The 13,992-nt window shown below is 33.6% G+C and overlaps 1 protein-coding gene across 2 annotated transcripts in view; it reads left to right on the top strand.

Moving 5' to 3' along the window:
• Nucleotides 1–13,992, top strand: part of Dach1 (dachshund family transcription factor 1) — a 358,503-nt gene that overhangs the window by 146,992 nt on the left and 197,519 nt on the right. For both annotated transcript variants that reach the window (XM_050144656.1, XM_050144657.1), the window contains exon 2: nucleotides 1,640–1,755. In XM_050144656.1, the coding sequence (XP_050000613.1) occupies nucleotides 1,640–1,755 (116 nt within the window). The remainder of the gene's footprint in view (nucleotides 1–1,639; nucleotides 1,756–13,992) is intronic.

Genomic DNA, 13,992 nt, shown 5'->3' with positions numbered 1-13,992 from the left:
AGGTCTCCAGGATCTACTACTAGGCTCTAAGTCCTGCAGTTTCAAACTGTGTTCCTCTTGCTCTTTGAGTTATGTCAGTTCAACAGAAGTAATACTAGACATTTATGATTTCTGTGGCTTTATTTCTTTGAGAAGTGTGCTGTTCTTTTACACATCTAACGTACATTCAAATTTTCTTCTAATGTTTCCTTTCTTTCCTGAAAATGAAAGTCTCATCACCTAGCCTATGCTCCTATTAGTACAGAGATTACAGCTTCCATATGTGACCTAGCACATTATGATTTACATCATAGTTATTTATGAACAAGATAAGTTCTTCCCTCTTGGCAAGAATATAAACTCTTGAAGATGAAGAACTCACTCTTCGGAATTAGCCTCCCTAGCACACTGCTTTGAAAACAGCAGGGACTTAGCAATTATTTACTGAATGACCACATACATTACTTACATAAAATAAAAGAAAAACATTTTTGATTTTTTTTAAAAATCTGTTGATGAAGCAAGGAAGTTCAGCAGATCCAAACATAGGAATTCTTGGGGACAAAGGATAGATATATCTGATGCTGTGGGTCTATCTAGGCATATGTTAGTCAAATAAATAATAGAGGGTCTATCAAAAACATTCATAATACTGAGGCAAAGTATGAACATAATGCAAAATATTTTTATTTGTCTCAAAGACTGCAAACACTCCATTTTTGGTGGTATTTTCTGACAAAAATAGCAAATACTTAACTATATATCTGCTTTGGTAACTTAAGAAATTAATCTTCTCTAATGTGCGTGAGAAGGACAGGACGTGCTAACAGCAAGCACATTTCTATTTTTTCTAAGGACAAATTTAAGATGCTACATAAGCAGTTTCTCAATAATGCCCTACAAACAATCCCAAGCCTCTCCAATTTGCTCTTGTATATTAAAAATAGGACAACTTTGTGGGATTGCTCAGTTAAATAGAATAAGGGTTAAATGATAACTTGACTTATCTTTTAAATGACAAAAAAATAAAGAAATTGCCAGACCTTTTCACACATTAGAGATGCATTGTCATTTATCATCTAGATATCAGGCTAGCAGTGCGAAGTAATAAAACATATCATCGAAAAATGTGCTATAGGTCTGAATCATTCTTTCCTTCCACCTCCCAGCTAACTGTAGTATTAAATCAAACAAGCAGAACATTTCCTTAGGCAGCCATTGCCTTTTAATTTCCTGAAGAACCTTAAAATATCATTCATTACAAGTACTACACATATTTGGTTTTTAAAAGTCTCATAAATCAATAGCAGGCTGACTGTAATAATTATTACAAGTTAGTGCATAATTTTCGCGCTGAAGGCTGAATGCAGAACTTCAGCATATGCAAACGAGGCAATTCAAACTGTGTATAGATATTAATATGAAGAAGCAGGTAACGAGGTACAGGCTATGAATTATGCATCAGGAGTGGCTGATCTTCAATGAGGAAAATGAATTCAGCATGTAATCTAATTAGTGATGGAAGTCTATTACATCTAACTGCAAAAGCAACCGTCCTTGAAACAAATTTATTTACAGTCCGTGTTACCACTTGAAACAACTTTGAAATGATGTGTCAGACAACAGCTTAATTGTAAAATTTTTTGTTTGTTTGTCTCAGTTCCAGACCTGGAAGGCCTCCTAAGAGGACTCAAAGTGTCACCTCCCCAGAGAACTCTCATATCATGCCGCATTCTGTCCCGGGCCTCATGTCTCCTGGAATAATTCCACCAACAGGTAAGAGTGTCATTATATGGGGCAAAACATTAAATATCAACCAATATTACAGATTTTACACATAGCCATCATTGAAATGGCATTTACATGTTTTGGCTTCGTTTTGCAAACACTGAGGTAATATTCTGATAAGGGGTTATTTGAAAATCGCATCATGATTACTATAATTTCCTTTGCAAAAATAAAATGACATGAGATTAATTGATTAAAGTGCTAAAAGTCATTTGAATTACCCCCCCCCACCAAATCTCATGCAACAAAAATTACTAGTCCTAGAGTTTTTGTTTTTTTTTAAACTGAAAATTAGAAGCTCAGGAAGTACCAGTAACTTCCCAAGGTCAATTGCTGAGAGGTATATGTAAATTAGTCAAACCCTCTTGCTTAGATTTAGAACAATTTTCACTCCAAAATAATTCAGGAATACACAGATACGGAAGCAAAAAGAAAAAAAAACAAAATGCAATTATTTTTCAAGCAAACACATTTACATAGAATCATTGAAAGGAAGGTTTTTAAGACTTTTGATGACATGTAGGTGAAAGCACATTGGAGAGAGCACATGCACATTGATGCATCCTAAGTGATGATAGCTCACACCAAAACATGGCTCATCTGATTTACGTCACTTGGAGGTGCTTGTTAAGTCTTTCATGGTTGTTTCTATGTCTGTGCCCACTTTTGACTCTCACCAGGAAAGAGCCAGAGCTTTGCACAGATGAACATAATGGTTAAATTATATAACATTTATCTCTCTTGCTTAAGGAGGAGATACATACATTGTGCAACACAGCTACAACACCAGATATCTCTTGACCAAAAGACAGTTCCTTTTTCCTTCAGACATAGCACAACTGGCCCCAACTTAAAATCCTTCTGCCTCATCCTCCAGAAGTGTTGAGTTAGAAGTGTTTGCCACCGACTAAAGCTAAATAGTTTTTTTTTTTTTTCTGAACGTCTATCAGCATTGTCTTCTTCTTTTCAACATTTTCCTTTTCTATGTTTTAATGTATTCATTGACATCTGGTCACATTGAGTTGTTGGGTTAAAATTCCTTGAACTTAATTCACATTAATTTTTTATATCAATACCTGAAACTCAATTTTGTGAATATTTATCAAGTATCATTTCTGCTTGGTTTTATCCTATTGCTATATTTAGTACTGTTCTTATCAGTGTTCCAAAAAGTTCCTTTTTTTTTACTGTCTGTATAAATAAATGTATATATGTAAATATGATGTTAAGTTTGTGTGAATGATAAAGGTGCATTTGTGGTTGCAGGTGTGTGTGTGTGTGTGTGTGTGTGTGTGTGTGTAGGCAAAATGATGACATTTGGTGTCAAATTATATAACTTTCTGCCATAATCTTTTGACAGTCTTTCACTGAACCTTGAGCTAAGTAGACAGTCGGCAAGGCCATTCTTCCTTATGTCCCATTCACCACATCTAACTTCTGTGTGTGTGTTGGGCTTTAAACTTAGATCCAACTATTTGTACAGCAAACACTCCTAATCCACTGAGAAATCATTTAGACTCCAAATAATTAAAATTATATGTAGAAGACATATATTAATAGCAAAAAGTGACCTAGTTGTCAGCCAAGTATTATCATTGCCATTTGTTTAGTTTATTTGCTTCTCATCCTACTGAATCCCACTGCCCAAAATTCTAAACTCAAATTTGACATTTGAAAAAGGAATTGGTAGCCGGGCGGTGGTGGCGCACACCTTTAATCCCAGCACTAGGGAGGCAGAGGCAGGCAGATCTCTGTGAGTTTGAGACCAGCCTGGTCTACAAGAGCTAGTTCCAGGACAGGCTCCAAAACCACAGAGAAACCCTGTCTCGAAAAACCAAAAAAAAGAAAAGAAAAAAGAAAAGAAAAGAAAAAGGAATTGGTAACATTCATTGAAGCTTGAGCAATTCAGGTTTAAGTAGTTGATCAAATGTTCTTTTGCCAATCACTTTTTTTTTCTCTTGTTGTTGGGACAAATGCCCTAGAAAAGCTACTTAGAAGAAAGTATTTATTTTGTCTTACAGTTTCAGTCAGATATATGGCCTGCTGGTTCTGGGGCAGCTGAATTTAGAGCATCATGGGGGGAGGTTAGGAGAAAGAGTTGCTCACTTCCTGGTGGTAGCTTGGAAGCAGAGAAACAAGACAGAGCTTAATCATTTTTGATGAAATCTTCTCTTAAACCTGGTCCCAAATTCAGGCCCCAGTATGTTGGATGGGGCACAGTTTTTCTTCTGCCACTAATGTAGTCTGCAGTGTCAGACCTGGAGATACCTTCACAGACTAAGGCACAATTATGCTTCCCTGCTGTAGGTGTCTTTCCATCTAGTCAGGCTGATAAAATTAATCGCCTCACTGTTCTTTGAAATTTTTGTTGCCTTTTAGGCCATATGCAAAATTAAACTTTTGGTATATTTAATAGCTGAAACATTCAAGTGTGATGAGCAAAAGATCCGAGCACATGTGATATCCATGATTTCACATGGATTTTTCTAATTAACCACATGAATATTTTTCTATATTTGATAGGCTTCTATTGCTTTTAAAAAGTTACCCAATCACAGAATCCAATTGCACATTTTACTCATTTAAAAATATTCAAGATCTGGTTCTAATTTTGCCTTAATTGTAAAGGCAAAGGTAACACACACTTATCGATGAAAGCAATATTTAAAATAGATGATGCCTTCAAAAATCTCAATGGAGCAACACTCACATGACATCATAAAATCACTTTGCAGTAACTGAAGTGAATAAAATAAGTCTGTATACTTCGACCCAGATATCAAACATCATGCTGCCCTTGAGAAGTCTTCCCATCATACACATTACAGAATATTGATGGAAAAGAGACATGGAAGGTAGTTCCAACTTGGCTCATCATTAGACATTCATCTTTCAAGTTAGATCATTTTATGCATTTCAGTTGTGGTGCCATTCTCTTGAGTCATGCCTTTTGCCTCTTTGTTCTTCGCAATGTATTATGAAACCATAAACCTGGATTTTCGTCAAGTTTACTAAACATTGCACTGAAAAGGTGGGGGATGTTTCATGAGGAGGGTAAATAGGAGGAGGTTGGGAATCTAATAGAGTTAAGCAGCTTCTGTAAGGGCTGTGAATAGTTTGATTTGCTTGCTATAATCTTACTCACCTGTTTCCATCTCTTAGACAGTGGTCTTAAGATTTAAGCTCACCAGGCTGTGAATGTTGTTCTCCAATGGAGTTACCTTATAATAGATGATTTAATTACCTGTTTACACACTTTTTTTCCCTAGAAGGAATTTGTTTTTATCAAATATAGGATCATATATGGGAGCATATTATTTTCTATCCTATAAACTGGAGTTCTAAAATTTCTATATTGAAAGATAAGGATAGCATGTCTCAGACATGAATACACCTTCCAAAGTACAAATGTACCAACCTCAAAATAAGTAGAAAAATTCCAATAGAAAATCTGCTGATTTTCACGTCCTGAGATTCAAGTCCTTAGATTATTCTTGAGCACTCGTCTGTTGTATCCATAGAATTCATTTTTAACTTTTTAAAACACTGAAATTTCATCTAGCCTGGTCCTGTGAAAATAAGATTTACTAGGTTTGATAATTTTATAAATATTTATAAATTTATTACTGGTCACTCAATTACTTTTAGTTTTAATAACTGATGTCAGAATATAAAAGAAGCTGTTTTTTCAGAACAAATGATTATATAGTTTAAAACATTAATAACTCAAATATTTATAATCAAAAGAGTGAGATATATACCATTTTTGAAATTAGAAACTCCATGACATTATCTGTGCTATTTTTACTTGTTTATAATTATCTTTGGTGGAGTAAGTTTTGTGTAACTTTAGGAGAGGACATGGGTAGGTGGTCCTGATTTCTAGACATTATGGCTATGACAAAATGTAACTTGAAGTTGCAGCTCATGAAAGAAGAAGCCTTTTTGTAGAATCTCACAAGGCAACACACCTCCTGCAGTGGTCACAGCATTTATCCTGTTGAGCGCTTGCCATAAATCATTTTTGAATTATGCACCAGTTTGGAATAAATTCATCCTAGCAACAGAGCTCTAATAGCATTCAGACTTTTTAGAGAATCATGTCTATTATGCAATTAAGGAAAGGATGTTTAGGAATTTAGAATACTCCTTTCTTTGTGCCAGAAGTGCAATTTGGAGAGTATATTCAGCCAACTTCCTGATTTCTTATTTAGGTCAAAATGCAAACTCCTTTTGAAATATAACTTCCATATCCGTATTCAGTAATAGCGTATGAATACCCAACACTTGTATTTGATATTAAAAGAAATGCTATTCAATATCTGCTCTTTGCAAATATACTCAAATTAAATGATTGATTCATAATTTACTACTTGGACATTGCTTTACTCTAATTATGACTTCGCAGATTCATAGGTAACATATTCAGAAAGAAAAAGATTATAACACACACAGTACAATACACTATGCCTGAAGGTAAGAATTTCTACCTTGCAAATTATTAAATTTTTATAAATTTCTAGACCATGGACAGTATTACACAATGGTTAATAAAATTGAAACATTCATATCTTAAAATCAAAACAAACCAAACAAACCCACAATAACAGTTTTAAAGGCAAACTTTTTTTGTATGAAGAAATGACACTAAAACTTATTTTTGAGGTGATATTATTTTTTCTAGGTGATATTAATGATGAGCAGAAACACCCAAACTACTCTTGTCGGAAAGTTGGCACCTGTAGCAATTTAAGGACATTTAACATTCTCATTCTGCCTTCTGAAACAGCTGAATCTTCTCTCTATGCTGAAAAATATAATAACCTTGTTCAGTCTGACTCCTCCCTTTGAGTGCCTTGCTTAAAAAGTGATCATGATATGAACTTCTCGGAATGCTCACTTTAGCACAGCATAGTATAAATGTGACTTCTGTGTTCTTGTGTAGAAAAACTGAGTGGATCCCTCAAGAATATCAAATATCCCATGATAGAGGACCTCCTTTAGGTTCATGGGAGGAAAAATGATCAATTTGTCTTCTTTGCTGCATTTATGGTGGACTGGTGTGAACACTGGACCACCTTGTATCTTACGAAAGTTTTAAAACTGAAGAAGAAAACTCCATTCCTTTTCTGAGACTGCTCGCACTAAGTACTACAAGTTTGGTGGTGAAGAACTGAACTTTTTTCTCAAGGTTTGGAGACCAAGAGTTCAGATTCAGTATCAGGGCCAGTATCCTCCTGAGGTTTCAGAGGAGAAATGTTCCTTAGCTGCTGGTACTACTTGGGGTAGAGTTGCTTTACACCACTTTGTGTCCTTGTCTCTGGTCTCTCTCTCTCTCTCTCTCTCTCTCTCTCTCTCTCCCTCTCCCTCTCCCTCTCCCTCTCTCTCTTTCCTCTGTCTCTCTTCACAATACAGAGAGACACACAGAGACACAGACACACACAGTACCCTGTGACCCTGTATGTACCTGAACTATCTCTATTGCCCCTGTCTTGTAAGGTACTTATGAGAATCTCTCTATGTAAGCATCGTAAACATCAACATGCACATTTTTTTTCATTTAAAGTAGGATATTTCAGGGTCCTAGGAATATAATTTAAGGGGCTGCTGTCAGTTCCTTATACCCAGTAAGTCTTTCTGCAGGGAAATGGTGAGACGTCAATTATGTGTCTCAGATGGACACACTAAATGTATACAAAAAGATTCTGGCCATTTTTGCTCACTGAAATATCCCTAGATGGAGAATATTGCCTGGCATAGGGCAGAGACTCAAAATAAATATTTGTTCAGTGAATATTGCTAATAAATGTTTAGTGAAGGATTTCTGTGAGGAATTATTATGCCTCACAGTTACAAACTGAAGCTGTAGTGTGTTAATATAGCTTTTTAAGTTCCACTAAACACACATAGTCTCTATATTAAATATTTAGAGTTTAGAGTACAAACAGAGGTATACCAAGTACATAAAAGAAAATATTTGTTTTTATTCATAGCTTATGATGGCTACATACAAGCATGAAAAACTGATAAACTTTATTTGTGTGTTAGTTACAGAAATAACATATTAGACTTCATAATTACTGTTTATTTTGAGTATAACTATATTTTCACCATGCTAAATGATCTTAATGGATTATAAATTTCATTGTACCCCTAGTGTTTTGACTTAGAACTAACTTCATTCATACATTTGAATAAAATCTAACTTGGAATTTTGTTAAATATAAATACAGTTTTGGTATGAGGAATAATATAAATACATCTGCTTGCTAATTATATTCTGTGTGCATGTTCTTGTGTGAGACCCATGCCTATATACATCAAGATGTGTGTGTGTTCATGTGGACAACTTATAGTTGCTTTTTAAGGCATTTTCTACTTGATTTTTCAAAGTCAAGATATCTCACTGACTTGAACTAGTCAAAGTATATGATGTTGACTGGCTAACAAGCCCAGGAAAATGCTTGTTTCTCTATGCCTGGTGTTTTGATGATATATGAGTTCACTATACAGAGATTTTTAATATGGATTCTGGAGATCTACCTTGGGTCCTCAGGTTTGTACAGCTAGCACTTGACTGATTACATATGTCACCATTTCTGAATTTTTAAAAGTATATAATCCTCATAACTGAGTACTATGGCCAAATCATAGTAAACTCTGACTCTGTTCCTAGCAGAGATATTCATGATATATTTTTCTGAATTTCAGAGATCTGTTATTTTTAGGTTTAATTAAATTACCACATATAATATATGTTACTAGAGTTCTGGACAGGCTACTCATCCACTTAAATTAGAAGGTAATTAAAGTCCTTTCTTCTCTAATTTATTTTCTCTTCTAAGTTTCTCTTAAGTCCATATCTCATTAGACAACACTAAAAATGATAATCTGATTATGCTTCTTTCTTGATACATTCCTAGGCTTTAGTCTTTAATCTGGCTAATTCTTAGCCATGTTTGCTTCCTTTTTTGGTATCTCAATGCCTCTTTTGATAAAGAAAATGCATTTGCATCATGAAAATTAGACTCCAGATTTAGTTCAGACTGGAGCCTTTGCCTAGCATTCCAAAACTCTGAGTTCAGTCCTCAGCATGGAAAGCAAACAAAATGGGACTGAATGGAATGCTCAGTGGGTTATGGATTTACTGGCAACTCTGTGGACCTGATGATCTCTGGAACTTACATGATGGATGGAAAGGATCAGCTTCCAACAGCTATCATCTGACAACCACACTTCTGCATCGGCACACAGACCCAAACAATAAATAAATATAAAAATACTAAAAAGCAAATATAATTTTTTTATTTTTGTTTTTCTAGACAGGGTTTCTCTGTAGCTTTGGAGGCAAATGTAATTTTTAATTAAGTTTGATTATGACTGGTTGTTATATAGGTAACTGGATGTTTGTAGAGTAGCCATCTTTTGTTAGGATTTTTCGTATGCTGACCCATACCTGATGCGGTATGTAGCATGTTCTCATGTACTGCTCACTAGAACTTGTTGACTATTGGTTATGTCATAATTCTGGTTCACCCCTCCTCATATAAACTAGGGAAGAGATAGACACAGCTATCTGTTCATTTAGAAAAACCAGCCAAGTCTGCTATAGTTATGGTTTGATCTGATAGAACAAAAGTTGTGTAAAACAGTGTTGACAGTCTCGTTTGTTCGGTGTCTCTTTGATATCGTGTCCCCTTTGAGATGAACTTTAAAACCTCAGCTCCCTCCCTTGATTAACTTGCTGTAGGCTGGGTCTGTGGACTAAACCAAAGCAAATAGGAGCTTTGTTTTATTGCCTCCCAACTTTCTAAGTATGTTTCTAGGTTTTAGCCTGTCATTGAAAGGAGGTAGGAGAGGTAACTGACAAGAACAATATTATCAAAACAATTTAGAGGATGTGAAAAAGCAAAGAGATCAGAGACTTAATAAATATTTGTGTTTTGTACTCAAACTGATTGTTGCCTTATTAATGAATGAATTTGAGTTGATTAGAAAACATCCTATGTTAAAAACATCGAGATGCTTCTGTTGTCTCTGTAATCATAGGTATCATCACCCCAACAGAACTTTGAAAATTTGCTGTTAAATCTCAACTTTATAAACAGGAATATGATATTTACATAAAAGGAAGCAGCAATATAATATTTTCCATCACTTCTAGTGACAACTGGAATATTAGATGTTGACATGGAACTCAGACATGTACTAAGATACTAATCAACTGTTGAATATTAAGGTATCATCTAGATTCAATGAATTCAGAAATGGTGATGTTTAGTGTTAAGAAAACTTATCCTGCATGATAGAGTAGAACTGTAGTATTCAGAGGATAAATGTTTGATCAATAGATTGAAGTTTCAGCCTGTCAAGATACCAAGAGTTTTATTGGTTTCCACAAGAAAGAGCTTGCCTATTGTGCTCAAAGTCTAGGGTCCATCTGCAGCACAATGAAAGGTCAAACAAAGAACTTTTCTATCAATAGAGTGCATTACTATAAAAAATGTAGTTGTTTCTTTTGAACGAAACATTTGATAATCAACATTAGGGTAGAAAGTCATTTATCAAAGGTTTCTTATTTATCGTTTAAGCTGTCTTATACACTACTAAAGGCATTAAAACAAAAACAAAGGTCTTCTTTCCTGATCACCAGGCATTAAATTCAGCTCCCATCATTTTTCTTGGGGAAATGTGAAGTCCCTACTTTATTAAGAAGGAGGTTAGGTTATGGTGAGTTTGCAGTGTTCTTGCAAAACAATCAGAAAACCCTGAGTTCAGTGGTCAGTGCTGAGTAAATCAGGCATGACAGTAATTAATAGATTAAGGTAGGAGGAGGAAGTAAAGTCAACATCAATAAAAACCAAGTTTAAAGTCAACCTGGACTACGTTTTTCTTGGATTTTTATTCCCTAACTCATATTCTAGCTTTCTCGCTACACAGTATATATTTTCAAAACTTTAAACTATATTATACTAATCAATATTACATAAAAACTGAAGTAAAGTTTTAAACTATGTTTCCTATGAACACTTTATGTTTTTAAAGTAATCATATTTCTTTTTGCTGATATCTTTATAGATGATATATTTATAGATGATATATTTAGCTTATTTGTAAAATTGAGAATATTGAATTTACCATAAACTTCTTTTTATATTTAACGGCTTTTCTTCTGACCACTCTGGCCTTCACTTCTGGCCTTGAAGTAGTCCACACTTGTGAGTTTCTGCTAAGAGGAAGAGTTAACTATTGACATGACACGAAGAAGCACACACATAACCAAATTTAAATGTAATAATCTGAACTTCATTAAAAATTATTCTGACCTTACTTTCAACTGGAAATGCCGAGTTTCAAGAGCAGTCAATGTCTGAAGATTCAAGGAACCTTTCGGCTTCTCACTGACTAAATGTACATTGACTGAAACATTGATATTTTTAGAATTTTATTTCTTTCGCCAGTATTTTTTTTTTCAAATTTTCAAGTCATTTTCTCATACCTTTATGAATGTGATGTATGTAGCTCCTAACTTGGAACCATAAAGCGTGGCTGGTTATCTCTTCCTTGTCACTTTGCAGCTAAGTGACCTTGAATAACATTGGCTTTGCTTAGACCTCACAGGCAAGAACAGTAATTCAACATAACATTTTAGTAGCAGAATGAGCATCGTACAAATTTCATCAGTACAAATTTCTTTTGTACTAGTCAAAACAGGTTTTTAAACCTTAAACTCCTACATCAATCTGCCTTCTCCAAACCCACTTCTTTTAATAATAATCCATCATACAATCTGACATAACTTCTACTTAATTGAACTTTGCAGAACAAAACCAGCTGATGTATTTTAATACATTTTGCTTAGCATTACACAGGGAAATCTTGGATTTTATAATGATAAGTTTCAGAACAGGTCATTTGCTGTTTTCCAGATGAACAGAAGCTGCTTTTCTGTGGCCACATTAGGTCTGGGACAATGGACTCTTCCTATGTCTATGGTATCATCTTTATTCAGTTGCATTTTATCTCTTCATAAGTTTGTTTGGCATTTTGAAGTTATCTAAACTAATATATTTTCTCCTGATATAACTCTGTTTCTGCCAGCTGTTACTTTTGTATAATTAATAGAGAGGCTTAAGATTCATGTTTACGATCTCTATTTATTTCACAGTAATATACCCCAGTTTAAAAGCCCTGATAATGTAACATTATATTGAATTAAAACACATTTCCATGAGGTTACTATTTTTTAAGAAATGTAATAATTTTTGAAAAAAAATTGATTTTCTCCATTTACTTTTCCTAATTTCCAAAGCTTGTTCCTGACAATATGAGGATAAGAATTTAGCAAGCACAGTATTTAGTGAAAGGATTAAAAAAGGTACCACTCGGTTGATTCTAGAAGTCTATATAAATGTAGCCTGTTATTTCAACATGTGAAATATTCATATTATTGTCAGTTTTTGGAGTGATTATTTTTCCTATTGAAATTTCTATTTGACAAATGTGAAACAGAGTAAGATTTTCAAAACTGATCTGTTTACTGCAGTGTTTCATTCTTTTACTAAAGATGTAAATGTTTTTTGCAATTTCTGCTACTTTATTTTGTTCCAAAACAAAATACCTAGGAATTTTATCAAGGAGTAATCATTTAAAGAAGATTTGCATGGAATTGTGCTTATTAAGATGAACATATAACTAAGTAACTCTGAATTCCAATATATTAATCTCTTACTAACACAATATAATGGTGTTTGTGATTTATTTAAGCATGAAATTCATCTCATCATACCTACTCTTTATGTTACATATTGAAAAAATTAAATTTAAAGATATCGTTCCAAGAAGAACTACTACCATATGACCTGTCCATGTGAGTTGCCTTCTTGATTTATAATAGCAATTGCTTTCTCAGCATGGATCTCATGACATAATAATATTCTATGAATTTTTCAAATTATACTGAGCTCTACACCAATCACCCATAGGTAACTAGTATCTGGATTAGGACAAATGCTTACTTGAAATCAGACATCTTAGAAATATGTTTTTCTCCAAAATATAAAAACTGTTATTTTAAAGAATGTTGTATGTTGTTTCCTTTGATATTCTTAAAATTATTAACAGAAATGTTCAAAATTCCTATTGGCATACCAGCCAAACACCTCAACATGTCTTGACCATTGTTGTTATTGGGTCAAATTCAAAGAAGTATATTTTTTCCTGGGATTCTAAAACTTAATCTCCTAAATTTTAGAAATAAAATGAAATTTAGGAATAAGAAATTTGCCCACATGTATTTTATCTATAAGAATCAGAAATACAATAGGCTCTTAAGTGAATAAACATTGTGCTGTGTTGATTTTTTTCTTCATTTTTTTTTCTATTAGAGGCAACCAATAGTGGGGGACTTTTAATTACAACAATTCTTATTAAATATGAGCAAAATTGTAGATATTTTTATATGTAAAAGACAATAGGATTTTCTTTCAACAATTAAATAAACTTTTATTTAAACTTATTTAGTTTTATACAAATTCTCTGCTAGTTTCATAATTCTAATTGTTTCATTAATACTTGTCTTCTACTGGTGTATTAACTACATCATAAGTAACATAATTTACAATTAAATTTTTTTTTTACTTATCAATCCCAGTCCCCCCTTTTCTTTTCTCTTCACAACCCCTCTACCTTCTCCCCACCCCACTCGTATATCTGTTCCCCTTAGAGGGATAGGCTTCCCCATTTGAAAGCCCAATAATATATTTATAAGAAGTGTAACTTGTAAAGGACAATCTTGAACCAACTGTTTATACATACAGACATTACGGATCCTGCCATTTCAAAGAGCCACAGTCAAACCGTAGTTTCACAAAACAAAAAAACCTTTTTTTTTTATTAATGAAAACACTTACTATTTCCTGAAAAGTGTTTTTGAATCCAAATGCATTTTAATACCCACATGTTCTTCACTTAAATGTCATAGAACTCCTCATGTACATTTGTTAAATTATTGAATATTCATAAAAGGAAGAATATCTTTAAAATTGTTATCTGCATTTATACATTCCTATACAAACTGTTCACTATATATCTTCAGTGAGTAACACAGTCCCAGTTATAATATTGTTAAAAAACATAATTTAATTAATCAAATTAATAAATTAGTCAAAATAACCGGAAGAAAATGATTAATGAAGTGACTAGTACATTGTACAAACTCTGCAT

This window comes from Alexandromys fortis, unplaced genomic scaffold (genome assembly GCF_014885135.2).
Source record: "Alexandromys fortis isolate MF-2015 unplaced genomic scaffold, M_Fortis_MF-2015_v1.1 scaffold_43, whole genome shotgun sequence".
Taxonomy (NCBI): domain Eukaryota; kingdom Metazoa; phylum Chordata; class Mammalia; order Rodentia; family Cricetidae; genus Alexandromys; species Alexandromys fortis.
Note: the sequence above shows the minus strand (reverse complement) of the source record. Positions and strands in the feature narration are given on the sequence as shown.